Source organism: Crinia signifera, chromosome 5 (assembly GCF_055691185.1).
Source record: "Crinia signifera chromosome 5, ASM5569118v1, whole genome shotgun sequence".
Taxonomy (NCBI): Eukaryota; Metazoa; Chordata; class Amphibia; order Anura; family Myobatrachidae; genus Crinia; species Crinia signifera.
This window is the reverse complement of record NC_139221.1, coordinates 62505602-62526159: the sequence shown is the minus strand read 5'-3', so window position 1 is coordinate 62526159 and position 20558 is coordinate 62505602. Positions and strand designations below refer to the sequence as shown.

The 20558-nt window shown below is 48.5% G+C and overlaps 1 protein-coding gene across 1 annotated transcript in view; it reads right to left on the bottom strand.

Moving 5' to 3' along the window:
* The window catches only part of CHMP4C (charged multivesicular body protein 4C), a 34804-nt gene extending 21892 nt beyond the window's left edge, over nt 1-12912 (bottom strand). Inside the window, exon 1 of the mRNA XM_083186240.1 lies at nt 12588-12912. Coding sequence (XP_083042366.1) covers nt 12588-12780 — 193 coding nt within the window. The 5' untranslated portion in view covers nt 12781-12912. The remainder of the gene's footprint in view (nt 1-12587) is intronic.
* Between the last annotated feature and the right edge of the window lie 7646 nt (nt 12913-20558).

The following is a 20558-nucleotide window of genomic DNA, read 5'->3' as shown; positions in this document are numbered from 1 at the left end:
AGCAATAGGCAGCACAGATGGATAAAGGTGAGGCTGCTATTGTTAGAAAGGTCCCTGTTGGCAAATAACAATATCTCAGGCCTTCCTGATTACACAGGAACAGCAATCTCTGTGTACTTGCCCCCATCTATGATACAGCATATGCAGTAACATCATCGGCATGGTTTCCCTACAGCAGGCAAAAACTTGCACCTCATTTTAGACCAAAAATGTATATATGTGATACCCCGCAGTTGTGACATATAACTTAACCCTTGGAGGGCCAATGTTACTGTAGGAGATGTGTTATTTTTTTGGAGCAATGTTTTTTTTTTTTGTAAGAATCTTTTTTATTGAGGTGTAGAAAGGTAGACATCATATACAACAAGTAAAAGTTGTAGTTATACATATGGCTTATTTAGAAAATGTTACATATATAATCTTCTCAATCCAAACATTCAAATTTATAATATATATTATCCATGTTTTAAGGATATTGGAATGTATAACATTAACGATTAGTCATTGTGTATTGAATCTTTGTAGAGTATCTACTTTTACAAATTGTAGTATATTTATGTACAAAGGATATTATGCAGAAAAAATCTTTGTAGAAAATATATTTTTGATTATACATATATATATAATAAAAGTTGGCAACTGTAAACTAAATAAAATCTTGGATAAAAAAGAGGCAGACTAGATGGGACAAATGGTTCTTATCTGCCATCAAATTCTATGTTTCTATTTTAACAAAACTTCAATTAATGGACTTGAAATCATTTGCCGGCAATAACTTCAACCCTGGCATTTCTAGCAGATATTTTGCACATTTCTCACATCAACATTGGCACTCAAAAGGTTAAAGAGTCTAAATAGACTATGCTGCTGCTGCTGCTCTCTTTCAACCTCTCTGTCACTGACATTCTCTCTCTTGCTGCCTTCTCTTTTCATTACATCCTTTGTCACTTTCTCTCACTTCCCTCTCTCTCCATGACACCCTCTCTGTCTCTTTCTATCACTTCCCTCTATCTCTCCCTGAAACCCTCTCTGTCTCTTTCTATCACTTCTCTCTATCTCTCCCTGACACCCTCTCTGTCTCATTCTATCACTTCCCTCTATCTCTCCCTGAAACCCTCTCTGTCTCTTTCTATCACTTCTCTCTATCTCTCCCTGACACCCTCTCTGTCTCATTCTATCACTTCCCTCTATCTCTCCCTGACACCCTCTCTGTCTCTTTCTCTCACTTCCCTCTATTTCTTCCTGACACCCTCTCTGTCTCTTTCTCTCACATCCCTCTATCTCTCCCTGCCACCAACCTCTCTGTCTCTCTCACATCCTTCTATCTCTCCCTGACACCTTCTCTGTCTCTTTCTCTCACTTCCCTCTATCTCTCCCTGACACCCTCTGTCTCTTTCTCTCACTTCCCTCTATCTCTCCCTGACACCCTCTCTATCTCTTTCTCTCACTTCCCTCTATCTCTCCCTGATACCCTCTCTGTCTCTTTCTCTCACTTCCCTATATCTCTCCCTGACACCACTGTCTCTTTCTCTCACTTCCCTCTATCTCTCCCTGATACCCTCTCTGTCTCTTTCTCTCACTTCCCTATATCTCTCCCTGACACCACTGTCTCTTTCTCTCACTTCCCTCTATCTCTCCCTGACACCCTCTCTGTCTTGTTCTATCACTTCCCTCTATCTCTTCCTGACACCCTATCTGTCTCTTTCTCTCACTTCCCTAGATCTCTCCCTGACACCCTCTCTCTCTCTCTCTTTCTCTCTCTACACCCTGGGGTATATGTACTATCAGGCCTGGAATAAGAGACTAGTGGGCCTGAAGCTGGATATGTTCCAGGGCCTATTATAAAAATAGGTGAGGCCAATGCCATGTAGGCATGTAGCGGCAATACACTATACACTCCAGTGTCTCAATCCAATATATAAAAGTATGATGATTGCATAAATATGTAAAATAGAACTGAAATTTTAATACTTAGGATTTATGGCCCTGTAGTGTCTGTATGGTGATCATCATGCTGATGATGGACCTATTTTTATGTGGAGGCCTCAAGCTGCAGTTCCATTCGCCCCGTTGTTAATCTGACCCTGTGTATTATGGCAGCACTTATTATGCCACTTCCTGCTCATTAGTGAGGTGAAGAAGGAACAAAATCGATGTATGAAGGCAATCTCCCCTTGAGTGCACAGTTCATCAGCTTAGCACTGGCACGTTGTGTCACACTGCACGGCCAGCTGAACTGGGCATGTACGAGATCTGGCTACTCACACAAAATCTCCTGTGCAGTGCAGATAGATCCTTCTAAGCCAGGGACAGTGCTGTTCCCACTGTGGAGGATAGGGCAACGCCACCTGCAGCTGTCGAAATCGATAGCTGCAGAGGTCACCAGCGCCGATATAGACAGAGGCACACACCAGACACATTATACAGAGAAGGGCAACTAAGCTAGTAAAAGGTCTTGAATCGCTAGAATACAAAGATCGGTTAACCAGGCTGAATATGTTTTCACTGGAGAAATGGAGGTTGAGAGGTGATATGATTAGTATGTACAAATACAGGATTGGGAATCATATGGAACTGGGAGATACTGGCCTATACTGAGCATGTACTGAGGCTCAAGGAAAGGAAATTCCGTACTGAATTAAGAAGAGGATTCTTCTCCATAAGAGCAGTAACATTCTGGAACTCATTGCCGGTGGGGTGGTTACAGCAACTACTGTTAATTAATTTAAATCAGAACTGGATACATTTGTGGCCACTAAGGGAATCCTATAGATATGACTTACTCAAGTCATTAGTTAGACGTTAGATAGGTTGAACCCGATGGATTGACATTTTTTCAACCTTGATTACTATGTTACTATACCTGGCTGGGGGAGAAGTGGTATTAGCGCACATAGGAGGTCATTCTGCTTTACATGCTCCCCTGCACATTCGCACAGTTGAGCGATGTTTTGTGTCTGCGCATAAGCATTTATACTCATGTACAGGCTCCGTTTGCGAGCGGACGCAGCGACTTGTACAATCGCCGGCCTGTTTGCATGGAGCAGTGCGGGCAGGGGGCCACAGACACGAGTCACGCCCAGCGTTTCATGGGCGCTCATGAAAACACTGGGTGTTCCCATGGTAATTCGCCCGTGACAAATTATTTCGTCCCCGCACACAAGCTGCAAATGGATGTTTATGCAAAACATCCATTCGCATGTGTGTGGGTGAAATCTGCATGCGTACGGCGGGCGTTTGTGCGTTAGTTGACTCGCAAAGCTTTGCAGGTCAACCAGAATGACCTCCATAGCGTATGCTGATACCACTTCTCCATAATGATGAATCTTACATCTCCATCTGTCTCTCTCACTTCCCTCTCTCCTGATCTCTCTTTCTAACGGTGTGTACACACAGTCGACATGCCATGCGATGCGAGCCCCAATGCGATCTGATCACATCGGGACTCGCATCGCACGGCATGAAGGAGAGAAGAGAGGACAGTACGATACCGGTCACCATCCTCACGCTGCTGCAGGTGCCGGGCAGGGGCACAGATGGCAGGGTGCTGCGACTCACACCCGGGGCCGCGGCACAGCAACAGCTTCCCCCCGCCGCCCCCCATGCATACATCAGAGGCCACACCCCCGCCCTCCTCTATACGGCAGACTTCCGGGTCACTGCGCATCAGCCCTGCAGCCCCAGGAGAAGCCCCATCTGGCTGCCGGAGCTATGTGAGTATATAAGGCACAAAGACTATATAGTACAGATCTGCACTATATAGTCTTGCCTGCCCTCACTATGTCACTGCCGATTTGCGCTCACACGGGAGCGCGCATCGGCAGCGCATCGGGCTCGCAAGCCCTAAAAAGTACACAATTGGCATGCGATATGGCTTCCGATGTTCACTATATTGGCAACATCGGAAGCCATATCGCACCGTGTGTACACACCATTACACTGTCTCTCGCTTCTTAACATCCTCTCTCTCACTCTCTCTCTAATAAGAGGAGTGGGCAAAAAGAGAAAAGATTTAAAAAGAGACGGGAGGGATGGTCTGGCAACCCTAGCTACAACACTGGTGGTCAATGGAGGCCTTCACTAGCATTAACCTGCTCCTGGATACAGGGGGAGATGTATCAAATCTTCTAAACAGTCAAGAAGTGTCCCATAGTAACAGTGTGTAGCTAGTCTTTATAAAACACATTTTTTTTTAAATAATAGGTAGCAGCTGATTGATTCCTTTTGACAACATGCGCAGTGGCCATTTTTGGTGAAGTCCCTAGGGCTACAACAGACTACTACCATTCTCAGATGGCGGTAACTGCTTTGCATTCCAGGACTTGATAAATCTCACAGCATCGCATCAGCCATAGAAAATTATAGGGGATGTGGCTGTAGGCGGGAATGGAGGAATTGCAGCAGGTATCAGAGATATTTTTATGGTTTACTACCGAAAATGGGTATTTTGAGGTATTAAGCAATGACAATTGTTCCCCATAGATTTGGGTGGGTGTGTTCAAACTGAAATGTAATTGCAGTGTAAAAATAAAGCACGTCTAACAATTGTGGACTACATGCAAAAGCAGGCAGTATTTGCCCTGTATGGAAAAAATATACAGTATATATATATATATATATATATATATTTGTTTCCCTTGCATGGCGAAATGGTTTATACCAGATACAAAGTTAATTTTTTGGGTTTTTTTTTGCTTTACTTCCTAATCAGAATCAGGCCCAGTGTCAGCAAAAAAAAATAATACTGTGTTGCAATGGAGCAAAGTGCAGAAATACTATAAGGGCATACATTTTACAACAAAAAGCTGTTAGATGCCTCCATTAGCATGCTTGAGAGTACTATGAGTTAAGCCCCATACACACTAGACTACTAGAGGGACCACCAATATAGTTTATTATATCAGCAGTGCCGCCGATCAACTAGCTAGTGCGTACATACGGAACTAGATTAGTTACTGGGACTGCGCATCCAGGGCCGGATTATAATGGGGGCACAAGAAGGGATCAGTACCCCTGGGCCCCCTCTAGCTAGGGGCCCCCTATGGTTGGCATGTATTTTAAAAACATTTTTTTTTTTTTAGCTAAAGGTTTTGTGCATGGGAGTGGGGTAGTGCTGCAGCTTCACCTATCTGCCAATGTGATAATGATTAATGGTGATGAGCATCGGGAGCCAAGGCACAGCAACTGCACAAGTGTGCAATGCATTACTTGGAGTTGACTAAGTCCCATGACACTTTGCACCAGAGGGCAGAGGCTGAGATGTTTGTGCTGAGCTCTGATTGGTGGAGCTCTTTACATGCTTCGCAGGCCCATGGAGAACAGCAGCAGCAGCCTAGTCATGGGAGGGTTTTTAATCAGAGGCAGCACTGGGGATGTGAGGTCTCCTACAGAGTAAGGTGCAGAGGGACAAACACAAGCTTTTCACGTGGTATGTATGTATGTATGTATGTATGTATGTATGTATGTATGTATGTATGTATGTGTGTGTGTATGTGTGTGTGTGTGTATGTATATATATATATATATATATATATATATATATATATATATATCCCCTGCAGTTACCCATTGACCAAGTTTATACTGCCTGTGTTTTGACAGTGTAATATTCTCCCATGCAGTTTGCGGCCAGTAATGACAAGTGCAAGGGGCCCCCCTGTCTAAAGTGCCCCGGGCCCCCCGAAGGCTTAATTTGGCACTGTGCGCATCATTAATGATATGGAGTGTACACACTGGATTTAAAATATATATATTTATATCACTCAGAATGGCCCTTCTGAGCGATATCTTTTTTATTCTTGTCTAAAGCTGGGGCTTTAGGAATGCCAACGGAGATGGATTTCATTTTAAAAATAAAATACAAATGTAATTTAAATAATGCAAATATACAGCCAAGATATGCCGCTGATTTCAGAATATTAGCATGACCATCTCTAAGTCAGCTGTGTGGGAGTTGGGCACAAACTATAGCAGCTGCACCCTTTTGCACATACTTTTGCAATGATGAAGAATTTTGGGGGCAAAAACCTTGAAAAAATACTTGACAGATGCAGAGTTCCACAGGACTTGGCGGCTCACTCGTGTCAGGCATCTTGTGCCATACTGCGCATGGAATCTAAGTGTAAGGACACATTTGGGTACTGCCACTAGCAGTACTTAATGTGAGCCAGTAACCTTCTCTCTCTCTCTCTCCAATGCGGAAGCCATTAAGGCTTGGTTATTTACATAGTTCTCATTTTGGACTCTATAAAAATGGCTGCCACTTGTATGACTCCATCAGTAATAGGTGTAAGTGATCTCATCTGTAGATGATGTTCTGTCAAAACTTTATTACCCTCAGCAGAATGAACAAACAGAGTTCTAATGTGCCCCAGGCAGATACTTTACATATACTGTAGGACCAATTACTTTGTTATTACCAGTATCTTTTCTATGTGTGTCTGTCTCTCGGTGTGTCCCCTGTGTAACTGTGACACAAGAGAGTTGGGTGACATAGAGACATCATTTTGTATGCTCTTTAACCCTTAAAGTGCTTCATCTGTAATATTTTTTATTATTATTTAAAACTTGCCAAAATCCCTAAAACTTCAGGAGAGAGACGGCCCTGGGCAACTGAAGTACATTTCCAATTTTTACTGACCAATGTATTTTGATTTTAAAGCAAAAGGTTACAACATATTACTGTTACATATAACATACTGACAAGTAACCTCTCACGTTTGTCACTTTTCACGTTCCTTGTTTTTTGTAGTTTTGTCACGTTTTTTGGGTAGTGTGGTCGACCCTTTCGGGCCTTCCATTTCCCCAATGTGCCGAAGCTCTCGCCTTTTGGGGAGAGCTTCGGTCCCCCGAGGACGACCCTAAGCCGCAAGGCGTAGGGAAGTCTACTGAGGGTCTCTCCAAACCTTCGGGTGCGGAGGACCCACCGTCCTAACCCTTCCGGGGGTTGAGGAATGAGGGTCTCTCTAAGCTTCGGCGAAGAGGACCCACCGTTCCCTATTTTCCCCCCTTCGGCCTTATGGTTGAGAGGGATTAGGGGAAAAACGGGGCCCGTCTCCTTCGGGAGATGGCCCACTTCGATCGCACGGCCCCCTTTGCACGTGTTTAGGCACAGCACTGGTGGTAGGGAGCACACCTCGGGCTCCTGAGTTTCTTCAAACTCATTAGCAACTGACAAGTAACCATCAGTATTACCGATATTTGGCCTAACGTGCCTCATATTCTCTATTAAATACACAACAACAGAAGACAGGGACTGCTCATTATCAGGGGCGCTGGAACGTTTTTAGGTTGGGGGGGGCAAGATATAATCTCATTTTGGCGCCCCCTAAATTGCTATATGTTACCCCCGGGCACTATACACACTGGCAGCGGCATATACACGTGGGCATTATACACAGGGCAGCGGCATATATGCATGGGCATTATACACAGGGCAGCGGCATATATGCATGGGCATTATACACAGGGCAGCGGCATTTACGCATAGGCATTATACACAGGGCAGCGGCATATACACGTGGGCATTATACACCGGGCAGTGGCATATACAGAGACACCAGGACTGACATTAATCCAGGGGTTGTCAGATTGCACATTTTAGCGAACTATACCCATTACACATGAAGTAATGCCAATTACACATAATGCCGCACACATGATGCCAGTTACACATTATGCCCCACACCGCAATGCTAATTACACGATACACCGCACTCTGTGATGCTAATTACACATTATGCCGCACACCTTGATACCCATTACACCCCACACTGTGATGGCAATTACCCAATGCTCCCCACACCGTAATGCCCATTCCCCCCCTTACAATGATGCCCATTACACCGCACAATGTGATGTCCATTAAACATATGCCCCCACAGTGCCAGTAACACATATGCCCCACATGCCCCCAGTGCCAGATATGCACACACAGTCCAATACATATGCCCCCAGTGCCAGCCATATGCCCCCCAGTGCCACACATGCCCCCACAGTGCCAGGTATTCCCCCCACAGTGTTGTCAGCAGTGTCCCAATCAAATATCCAAGCAGGTACAACATTGCCGGCCCACCAAGTGTACTGAATCAGGCACCACTCACCACTAAAGACCCGTCAGTCAGCCTCACCGAGAAATGTTGTAAAGTAGACAGGGAGCTCCAAGTCTCTCCGGCATCAGCCAGCCGTCGCAAGATTCAAAGCACCCCACAGTCCAGTGAATGGGCGAGCGTGGCAAGATGGCGCAGGGCTCCTCCGTGCGGATAGCGGCAGCGCGTCTCTGCGGAGACCGCTTCCCGCTTTCCCCGCTACTTACTCCGGAGAAGCCACCAGCGCCTACCACCCCAGCTCACCCGCCACTCAGGAGCAGGGCAGTGCTGCTGCGTCTTTAATCGATGGCTGTAGTCTCCGGAGTCCGGCAGGAGAATCTGTATTTTCATATCTCCCGCTGGATGGCCGGGCAGCCAATCAGGAGCGGCGGCATTGATAGCCGCTCCTGATTGGCTGCCCGGCAGTTCAGCAGGAGATCTGTGAAAATACAGATACTCCTGCCGGAGACTACAGCCGGGCAGTGCACATACAGTCTGCCCGGCTGTCAGCTACCTACGGGCGGGCGGGCGGGTGGTCAGACAGTGGGGAAGAGCTCTGAGCGGCAGTGGGGTGCAGCAGCATGGCTGATTTTGGTGTCACCCCACTGACAGGTGACACCCGGTGCGGGCCGCACCCCCCGCACCCGCCTAGTGACGCCACTGTGTGCGGGCGGGCGGCTGCGATTAATCAGTAATATAGGCGGACGGGCGGGAGGCTGGATCAAGCCTAATCAGCCCACCGCCCGCCCGCCTATATTACTGATTAATCAGCCGCCCGCCCGCACAGCTGCTTTAGCGCCTCAGTAATTTTTTGGGGGGGCAAGCTGCCCCCTCGCCCCCCCCCGTTCCGGCGCCACTGCTCATTATTATTCATCTCTTCCAAGAGTTTTGGGTTTCCACCTATTGAGACAAATCTTCTCTTTCTCAAGATACTATTTCACCTGGGCATTCTCTTCACTAATAAAGAAACTTCATTATTCATTAGCAGACACAAACTGAACCACTTCCAGGACCAACAATGAACGTCAGCAATTCTCCCAGCAGAGATTATAAAGGTGAGCTAAGTGAAGTATAGGGGGACATTTACCAAAATGGATTCGTAGAAAAAAGGTGTATTCGTAGGGAGAAATACACCTTTTTTTTACGAATTTGTATTTTCGGGATTTACAATCCCAAAAATACAACAATTCGTAGTCCTAAAGATGGAACATTCGTATTTGTAGTTACAAATACGAATGTCTACACCATCGATAGAATACGACAGAAATCACCATTCAAAAGAATGGTGGTTTCTGATTTACTAAGCAGCCGTATGGATAATACGGCTGCTTAGTGGTGTAAAACACCCACGCAAATACGACAGGAAAATAGAACACCATTTTCATGTCGTATTTGCGTTTTTGCCTGCACGGATCAGTCAGATCCGTGCAGGCTTCGGTGTAAAAAAATAGAAAAAAAAATAAATTAAAAAAAAAAACGGCGTGGGGTCCCCCCCACAGCCGAAACCAGCACCAGGCTGACAGAGCCTGGAGCCGGTAATTAAAAATCAGGGAACCCGACAAATAGGGGTTCCCCGATTTTTAACAACCAGCCCCAGGCTCCTGCTCTGGGGCTGGTTCCCAAAATACGGGGGACAAAATGACTAGGGGTCCCCCGTATTTCAAGAACCAGCCCCAGGCAAAACCAGCCAGCGGGTAATGCCACAGCCGGGGGGAGACTTTTTATGCAAGTCCCCCCGGCCAAAGCATTAACCCTACCGACCAGTCAGCCTGGCCAGGGGCCCTGGGGGAGTGGGGACCCCCCCAATAAAGGGGTCCCCCCCCTCCAGGACTTACCTGACCAGGCTGAAGCCTGGTGCTGTCCTCGATGCCCCTGGGCGGTGGGCATCGAGCTGATGGTTTTGTGTAAAAAATAGAATAAAAACCATTGTTTTTTACTGTGGCACTACAAGTGCCAGCAAGCCTCCCCAGCAAGCTGGGACTTGGATAACCACAAGTCCCAGCCTGCTGGGCATTAAAGGGCCCGCTGGGTCTTGTAGTGCCACCGTAAAAAAAATAGTTAAATAAAACACACTGACACCCGTTTTAAATAAAAGTTTAATACACACATTACATACATACTGATACTTACCTTTCTTGATCCCGTAGGTAGCCCTGGTCCTGATGTCCTGTGTCGTCCTCCAGGTCCATGTCGGCTGTCTGCGTCGTCCTCCAGGTCCATGTCGACGGTCCGTGTCGTCCTCCAGGTCCATGGCGGTGTCCGGGTCCGAAGAAATCCATGTTGGAGCTGTGGAAGGAAATCCTACTCACCTGTTCCTGCGCTGAAGAAGTCTTGTCTTGATCCGACGTAGTCCAGGTAATCTTCCTGCTGTCGCCGGTCCCCGCTGTCTCCGCTGTCCGTGCATCGCGCTGAGGAGAGATGCTGAAGTTTCATATTCGGCGCCTCTCCTCAGACTGAATTCTATTGGCCGCCTAGCAGGCCAATCAGGAGCCGACTTTCTCGGCTCCTGATTGGCCTGCTAGGCGGCCAATAGAATTCAGTCTGAGGAGAGGCGCCGAATATGAAACTTCAGCATCTCTCCTCAGCGCGATGCACGGACAGCGGAGACAGCGGGGACCGGCGACAGCAGGAAGATTACCTGGACTACGTCGGATCAAGACAAGACTTCTTCAGCGCAGGAACAGGTGAGTAGGATTTCCTTCCACAGCTCCAACATGGATTTCTTCGGACCCGGACACCGCCATGGACCTGGAGGACGACACGGACCGTCGACATGGACCTGGAGGACGACGCAGACAGCCGACATGGACCTGGAGGACGACACAGGACATCAGGACCAGGGCTACCTACGGGATCAAGAAAGGTAAGTATCAGTATGTATGTAATGTGTGTATTAAACTTTTATTTAAAACGGGTGTCAGTGTGTTTTATTTAACTATTTTTTTTACGGTGGCACTACAAGACCCAGCGGGCCCTTTAATGCCCAGCAGGCTGGGACTTGTGGTTATCCAAGTCCCAGCTTGCTGGGGAGGCTTGCTGGCACTTGTAGTGCCACAGTAAAAAACAATGGTTTTTATTCTATTTTTTACACAAAACCATCAGCTCGATGCCCACCGCCCAGGGGCATCGAGGACAGCACCAGGCTTCAGCCTGGTCAGGTAAGTCCTGGAGGGGGGGGACCCCTTTATTGGGGGGGTCCCCACTCCCCCAGGGCCCCTGGCCAGGCTGACTGGTCGGTAGGGTTAATGCTTTGGCCGGGGGGACTTGCATAAAAAGTCTCCCCCCGGCTGTGGCATTACCCGCTGGCTGGTTTTGCCTGGGGCTGGTTCTTGAAATACGGGGGACCCCTAGTCATTTTGTCCCCCGTATTTTGGGAACCAGCCCCAGAGCAGGAGCCTGGGGCTGGTTGTTAAAAATCGGGGAACCCCTATTTGTCGGGTTCCCTGATTTTTAATTACCGGCTCCAGGCTCTGTCAGCCTGGTGCTGGTTTCGGCTGTGGGGGGGACCCCACGCCGTTTTTTTTTTTAATTTATTTTTTTTTCTATTTTTTTACACCGAAGCCTGCACGGATCTGACTGATCCGTGCAGGCAAAAACGCAAATACGACATGAAAATGGTGTTCTATTTTCCTGTCGTATTTGCGTGGGTGTTTTACACCACTAAGCAGCCGTATTATCCATACGGCTGCTTAGTAAATCAGAAACCACCATTCTTTTGAATGGTGATTTCTGTCGTATTCTATCGATGGTGTAGACATTCGTATTTGTAACTACAAATACGAATGTTCCATCTTTAGGACTACGAATTGTTGTATTTTTGGGATTGTAAATCCCGAAAATACAAATTCGTAAAAAAAAGGTGTATTTCTCCCTACGAATACACCTTTTTTCTACGAATCCATTTTGGTAAATGTCCCCCATAATGACTGGAATGACAGTGCCATAAGAAAAAAACAGAAAACAAGTTACGCCTTTCCTGCTGAGTCCTAAGAATAGACCCGGATCCGAAGGCTGCTGCTTTCTGTGAAAATGTCTACACAATGTTTTCTTAACCCTATAGTAACTGAACGATGCTTCGAAAACATTAAATATTAACATATAAAACACCATTACACAAGGACAAAAAAAGTAAAATAACAATAATAGCATTATTAAAGTGATGAATATATTGTACTGTTTGTGCTGTTTATAAATGGGTGTTATCATGGTTATGTGTATATATATATATATATATATATATATATATATATATATATATATATATATATATATATATATATAGTATTATATTTAGAAGCCAAAATTGCCCTAGTTATTATAGAAGTATAAAGACGGATTATTCAAGTGAACAATTTGTTATCCTACTTCAATACAAAAAAGATAATTTAATGAAACAGACTGGGTCTAGCCACCTGTGAATTATACAGTAATCCTGTAATGTCAGTGGATTTCACCACCTGTGGATTACACAGAAATCCCAGTAGTGTCGTCTTTGCTAACCTGTCTTGTTCTTGGTTCCGTGTCTCCTAGCATTTGCCAGTTCCTGCTCGATCTTCTTTTCCAAGTACTCCTGCTTTTTAGTTAACATTTCCTCTGTTTCCCGGAGTTTGAACAGAGCCTCCTGAGCACTCGGACCCCCTCTCCTGCTTTTGGAAGAGCTGGACGACTTGAATAATTTGGTGATCTTGCTCATTTTTCCACCTAATTTGCTGACCAGCACCAGTTAAATGGGATGTATCCAATACTAAAAGATATCCTTCCGACACAATTATGGATATAGCTAGAAATGTACAGAGAGCTGACCTAGTACTCAGGCACCTGTCATTTCCTGTCAAGTAAAACTCGAAAAGCAACTTCAAAGATCAACTTGGCAGAAGGGGTGGGGCAACAGCATCACGATCAAGTGACTTGTTACGTAACCAAATACCTGCCTGATAGTCACACACCTTGCTAGCAGCAGATACTGGCAATGTGTTTCTTTTACACAATGCAGATACAACAATAATGACGTTCTGTTTGGGTTATGTAGTAACCAAAGCCACAATTTAACATTAATGCAGTATAGCCCATAGGCTATGTAATACAGACCCAAATAATGTACATTAAATAACTATTGTATAAATATTTATATCTTATTTGCTGCTTAAGAACACAGTGCCATGTTGTAGGTGCATCTCTACAGAAGAGTGTGAGTGACAGGTTTTTACAGGAGAAATGCAAATTGTTCATTGGTGGACTCGTGCAGACTCATGTCACAGCAGCTGTAAGCAGCTGTCAGCAGCTTAACTGACAGAAAGGTACCTTTTTTGTATTCGTTAGAATGTAAGCTCTCACGAGCAGGGCCCTCTCTCCTCGTGTGCTTTTCTTAGAATATATCTCTGACACTTATAATTGCGTTGGTGTCTGCTGCTGGTCTTTTTTTTACCATGTACTTGTCCTAATTTTCTTTGTACTGTATATCATTATTTTCTTGTGTTTTTTTTTTTGCTCATCTATGTATTGTCAGGTGCTTCGGAAACTTTGTGGCACCATATAAATAAACAATATTATTATTATTGTTATTATTATTATTATTAATAAAGTGGCTACGTCTCCCGAGTCCTCAGCGCTGAGCCCGTCGGTGGTATCAGCTCACGTCCTGGCAGCCTTGGGCCTGGCACCTCAGGTAGACAGGCCTGCAGTGTCGGCTGGACAGCCCCCTCAGTCGGCAGGGGCGTTGGTTGCTCCTCCCCTCCCTGTCTCCACAGCCGCTGTTACCACGGCCGCAAGGGAAGAAGTGGCTGGTCCCTCGGGAGTTGTAGCTGTGCCGGCTGCGGCGGCAGCTTCAGGTGAGTCGGCAACAGTGCGCAAAAGGCGCAGGCGTAGGCGCTCTGGCTCATTTACCTCTTACGACTCAGAGATAGTCACGTCTGGGGAGGAGGGGGGACACAGATCTAGACGCAGGCGCTCCAGACAGCACCGTCGTCGGTCCCGGTCCTCTAGTGGGAGCTCAGCGTCCCCATTGTATCCTAAGGGCGATGTTGTACACTGTGAGAATACAGCAGTGTTGAGGGGCCTGAGGCGCAGCATGAGGGACAGAATTAATGAAGGCAAGTACGTGAGTTTTTTCACCATGACGGCGCACGCTGAGAAAGATTACCGGGAGGCAAAGCGTCGGGTGGCATTGGGGAGGAGGCCTTTTGCACGTACCAGAGATGACAGACTGGCCTATTTATGTTTGCTGCGTGCTTCCTGGAGACTAGGCCTCAGGAGCACATGAACATGGTGCGCTACATACATATGATGCATGCCATGTTCGTGAACGAAGGGGGTACCTCATGGCGGAACTATGACGAGGAATTCCGACGGAAGCAGTCGGGTTCTGACATCATGAAGTTCGGATGTAAGGATGTGGAGATCTGGATGGGTTTGAAGAGGTCGGCCTCTCCAGTATCTTCTGCAGCCACGGCAGTGCCCGCAGCCCCGGCGGTGCCTGCAGCCCTGGCTACCCCTCGCAGGCCTGCTTCGTCCTTTCGAGGTGGCGCCGGGGGGGGGGCCTTGGCGGGGAGGTGTTTTGCCTTTAACGGGGCGGGTTGCCCAGCAGGGAATTGTTGCAGATTCAAACACCTCTGCTCTAAGTGCTGGGGTCCCCATGCAGTTAAGGATTGCCCAAAACCTAAATCGGGTGGACAGGCTCCCAAGCAGGGTCCCGGGGGCCCTCCTCAGTAGGGCTCCCTCACCGGTGCGGGGGGAGCGTGTGGCCAGCTGGCTGTGCAAATATCCCCTTAGGGACGCGGCGGCAGAGCCAGATTAAGGTCTAAATGGGCCTGGAGCTGAAAATTATCAAGGGCCTATTATGCACAATAATAGGGGTTGTGGCCAGCACCTAATAATGTGGGGACGTGACCAGTGTTCTGGTTGGGTGGTCTGCTCATGGGTGTGTCTGTATTTGTGTAAATATTTTCCACCAATTATATATGCCTGGAAAAGGCAGGGGGCTGGCATAGGAGCACCCGCAGGATGCAGATGTCCTAAGATATATGCGGGGTGAGGCGGCACTCCAGTCATGAAAATAAAATTGAAAGCCGAAAACTTGGTAGACAACATTTTAGCACCTTTTATGTGGTCACCTAAGTTCACTACACCATATACCCCTTATACAAATCATGCAACACAATAGTAACCCCCTTATACTGTACTTGCCTCTTATACATTATGCCACACAGATTAAGGCAAAATTCACATTTTACCAAATGGATTGAGCCAAAATACACACTATACCAGGCATGACCAAACAGTGACCCTCCAGCTGTTTTGAAACTACACATCCCAGCATGCCTTGACATAGTTTTAGCATTCCCTAATAGCAAAACTGTGGCAATGCATGATGGGACTTGTAGTTTCACAACAGCTGGAGGGCCATAGTTTGGACATGCCTGCACTCTACCAAACAGATTGAGCAATAATGCACAATATGCTTCACAAACAGGGACATTGCGCGCCTTCGGCGCGCATTAAAAATTTACACCATAATGCCCATTACATGTTAAGCCTCACACCATAATCTCCATTACGTATTATGCAAAACACCATAATGCCTATTAAAAATGATGCTATATAAGTGCTGCTTACCTACATGCTCATTGCCAGGGGTTCCATGCTCATTGCCAGGCGTTCCATGCTCATTGCCATGTGGGATTACATGCTCATTGCCAAAGGGGAATACATGCTCATGGTAACTGGGGGCCAGCCGCCGGGCAGAAATGACAGCCATTGACAGCCGGGCAGAGGGCTGCCTGGCTGTATTCAGAGCACTGCAGGTCCCGGCTATTTGAAATAATACCCCTTTCATACCAGGAAATGCAGGCACTTATCCAGGAATTTGGTCCCAGGATCATGCAGGGACATTCCCGGACTGGCCCCTTTTACACCAGCCTAGTCCCTGCATTTTCTGGTGTGAGGGGGAGAGAAAACCACACCTGCCCCCCTTTAAACAACCAGCTATATCTTCGGAACAAACTGACCCATTTACATGTAGGCTTCGAATGATTTTGGTCCCGTGAAACTGGGCCATTTGGTTCCAGAGAAATCTGTCCTCAAACAACATGAACAGCTATGACATTACATTTCAGAAATCAAAAAAAATTGGTTTACCCGCAATATCTCTAGAACCAATGAACCCATATGGACCAGGTATCAGATTGAAGGCCCAGCGATTTGGGTTCGACTGAGATCAACCTCGAGCTTCTGTGATGCCAGGGGGCCATAGGAACCGGGTGGAGGTCAGAATTAGCGGGTCCTATTTGGAGAGTGGGCCTGGAGCTGTAGCTCCATCAGGCCCATTGTTAATCCGGCCCTGCGCGGCGGCATTTCTCGGCAGTGGCTTTGATAGCGGCTTTCGCCTCCCCGTAGTGGGGGAGGTGACGTCCGGCTTCCCTAGGAATTTGAAGTCTGCCGTGGAAATGCCGCTGGTCATGTTGGAGAAGGTGTTAAAAGAGGTGGCCTTGGGTAGGATCCCCTCCAATCCCGGGGCTTGGTCCTCTCCCCGGTTGGCGTGGTCCCCAAGAAGGAGGCTGGAAAATTTCACTTCATCCAACACCTGTCTCATCCCCCAGGTCGGTCCGTGAATGATGTGATTCCTGAGGAATTGTGTCATGTACGGTACCAATCCTTCGAAGAAGCGCTGGCGATAGTGCAAGGGTTCGGGTGGAGGCATTGTTAGCCAAAGACGACATAGAGTCGGCCTTTCGTCTCCTCCCCTTGCATCCTGAGTCTTTCCGCTTTATGGGGTTTAAGCTTCCCTCTGGGTTCTATGTCGACAGATGTCTCCCCATGGGCTGCTCAGTGTCATGCGCGTTCTTCGAATGCTTCAGCAGTTTCTTGCATTGGTGTGTCACGCAGAGCTCCGGCGAATTGGGGGTCGCCCATTATTTGGACGACTTTTTGACCTGCGGGGTCACCAAGATGCGGGGCTCTGCTTGATAGAATGCAGGAACTGTTTAACCATTTTGGGGTCCCGATAGCGGTGGACAAGACGGAGGGGCCGGTTTCGTGCCTATCCTTCTTGGGCATCGAGATTGACACGGTTGCTGGTTGCTGCCGCTTGCCCTCTGATAAGCTTGCACGGCTACAGGGGGCAATAGACCAAGCACTGGCCTCCGGCAAGTTGCGCGTGCGTCAACTGCAGTGCCTACTGGGTCTGTTCCATTTCACCTGCAGGGTCATACTGATGGGGAGGGTATTCTGCAGAAAGCTTGAACGCTCTTTAGCGGGTAATGTCCGGCCACTGTTCTTTTACGTTTAAATGCAGAATTGAAGCGTGACCTGCGGGTTTGGGAGGTATTTTTGCGGCAGTTTAATGGGGTCCTGATATGGCCTTCGCCCCCTCGGAGCAGCAAGGAAAAACAGCTATTCACTGACGCTGCAGGGGGGAGTGGGTTTTGGGGCCTACCTACATGGATTCTGGTGTGCCTCCACCTGGCCCGTCGATTGGGTGAGGGAGGGGCTCACCAGGAACATGCTGCAGCTGGAGCTTTTCCCGATAGTGGTGGCCATGGAGCTCTGGGGCGATAGATTGAGGGATGCATGCATCACTTTCTGGTGTGACAACCTGGGAGTGGTGCAGGCCATTAATAAGCAAAGCGCGTCATCGATGCCGGTGGTGCGTTTGCTTGCCCGCTTAGTGCTCCGCTGTCTGCAGGTTAATGTACATTTTGTGGCTCGCCATGTGCCGGGTGTTGACAACTCCCTTGCAGATGCTTTGTTCAGAGGCGAATAGGCAAAGTTTTGATCCCTGGCACCTGGTGCGGACCTGGTGGGTGAACCTTGTCCTAATTATGTTTGGCAGGTCATCAGGCCGGCATGGAGGAACTAGCCATGCGGGCTATTGCTCCTAGGACTTTAAGATGCTATCAGGCCGGCTGGCTTGAATGGGAGCAATTCAGACTGTCTGCTCCTCAGGCAGGTAAGACTCCTCGTGAGGTCATGTTAGCCTTTGTGTGGAGTTTATACTCTGGAGGCCACTCGGTGGCAACTGTCAGACGTTTGTTGGCTGGGGTGTTGTTCTTCTCATCGCTGTATGGGAGGTCGGACCCAGCAAAATCTTTTATTGTGGCTCGAGCCTTGAGGGGCTGGAGGTGAGCCGTACCTGTGGCTCCAGATAGTCGGCGGCCGATTGATATCTCCCTTTTGCCCCCTATTTCGCTTTGCTTATGCCATGGCTTTCCATGGAGCCTTCAGGGTCGGTGAGCTGGTGGCTCCCTCAAGGTCTCGACCTCCTCCGCTTCTGAGGGAGGATGTGGTTTTACAGGTCGATTTGGTTTTGTGCCGCTTGCGCCGCTCAAAGACTGACCAGGCTGGGAGGGGTCGCTGGCTGTCATTGCGGCCATGCTCGGTTGAAGGGATCTGCCCGGTGGAAATGGCTAACGCCTTTGCACTGGTGCGGCCCGACCTCCCTGGAGCGTGGCTCATGCATTTGGACGGCTCATCGCTGACCAAGTACCAGTTCTGCCATGTCTTGGGGCGGGCTTTGGGTGCTCTTGGCCTCGATCCAAAGGAGTTTGGTACGCACTCATTTAGGATCGGGGCGGCCACATCTGCTGCTGCGGCGGGCCATTCCGACACAGAGATTCAGTCTCTGGGTCAATGGCGTTCTGCAGCATTCCGCAGATACATTCGGCCTGGTCTCTCTGTCCTGCCTGACCATGGCCCACTGGATGCATAAGTACTCGTCTCATCTTAGCGGGAGTCTTGAGGTGGTCCACTTTTCCCTGGGGGCACAATTCGGCTAATTTCAATTTGATATGGCGTACTTACTGCTAGTTTACTCCGGGGGTTTTCTGTGCAGTGTGCCTCAAGGCCATGGTCTCTCTCCTCTCTCTTTATCTCTCTTCCTCTCTCCTTCTTCCATCTCCTCCCCTGGTGTGCCTGTGGCGCGTGTTGATTGCCTTTGCATTCTGGTTAACCTGTTTACTGACATATTGCAGGTTTTCGAGATGCCAAATCGATATGGGTGATGGGCCACTCATTCGTGCACTGGGCTTCAAGGTCTCGTGAGCTCTTGTCTGCGTGTGTGTGTCCGCGGGCTCAGTGGGTCCGATGGATTGGTGTGAGAGGAATGCGTTGGAGTGATTTGCAAAGTCTGCTGTTGCAATCGTTGCGGGACTTTGGAGTGCACTTGGGTGGCAACGACCTGGGGCACTGCACGGCCTTAGAGCTTAGGTCCGTCATTATTAGAGATCTGCATATCATTGCACAGGTGCTGCCCAGTTGCCAGTTGGTCTGGTCCTCCATGATCCCCAGGAGGGTGTGGAGGAACGCCAGGTCTGGTCCCCGCTTGGATGGCGCCCGTAAGAAGGTGAACGCTGCAGTCTAGCATTATTTGCTAGCAAATGGAGGAGGCGTCATCCGCCATGATGGCATTGCATTCAAGCGGGACAGCCTGTATAGACCGGACGGGGTCCATTTGAGTCAGGAAGGAATGGCCATCTTCCTTGACAATTTGTTTAGTTGGCTTAGTTCTAGTGCTGCGGCTTGAGGCCTAGCTGTGGCGGTAAAGAACGGTCTTGTATATTTGAAATCATCTGAGGATAGTGGGGTGCGCTCTCCCAGCATTTGATGTCGTCAGCACATGCCCCTTGGACAGGGGATGGCTGCACCATCCGGACGGGTGGGCGTGTTTGGGAGAGTTGTTTGGGAACACCAGCGATGTTTGAATGGTGTGTGTGATCCAGGGCCGGTGCTAGGGTGTCCAGCGCCCTCCTGCAAACCATACATTTTGCAGCCCGTTTGTGGGAGTGTATGCAACATACGATCCTATGAAAGATCTCGGGTGCATGTACATGTATGCATACACCATCTCAGTGCTGTGTCCGCAAAATGTTGCAGGCACTAAAGGTGCCCATACACGCTGCGAGAATTGCATACGTTATGGGCTAGATCGCATCGCACGGCATGCATGTAATGTGTGTGCGATGCGATCCGAAAGCAGTACAAAAAGTATGTGCAGTACTCATGACTGAGGGGGAAAGGAGGGGAGAGAAGGAGGAGATAGAGGGGGCGGAGTGTTGAGGACTGGCAGCGGCACTGGCACAGCACACTGAGAAGAGGGAAGGAAGGGGAGGCGGCGCTGCTGCCTGTTTGTTATTTGATTGACAGCTGACAGGAGCAGGGAGCAATGGGTAGGGGGCGGATCCGGACATGACATGTCATCCAGGCATTCACAGACAGCGCTACATGCCTCAGCGCAAGTGTCCGTGAGGAAGAGGGGGCAGGTTGCAGGAGGAGGACAGTGTGTGCGCGGTGCAGGGAGCTGCTCAGCCTCTCCATACTGCCACCCGCTGTCAGACAGGCGCTGCGGGCGGCATGCAGGAGGCAGTGACAGTGAGGGCTGAGGCAGCTTTAGCAGAGCAGGGAGGGAGACAGCGCCTTTGCAGCATGGCGCCTCCCTGCTTTGCAGGAGCTGCTGAGTGGGTAGCGCCGGCCCTGGTGTGA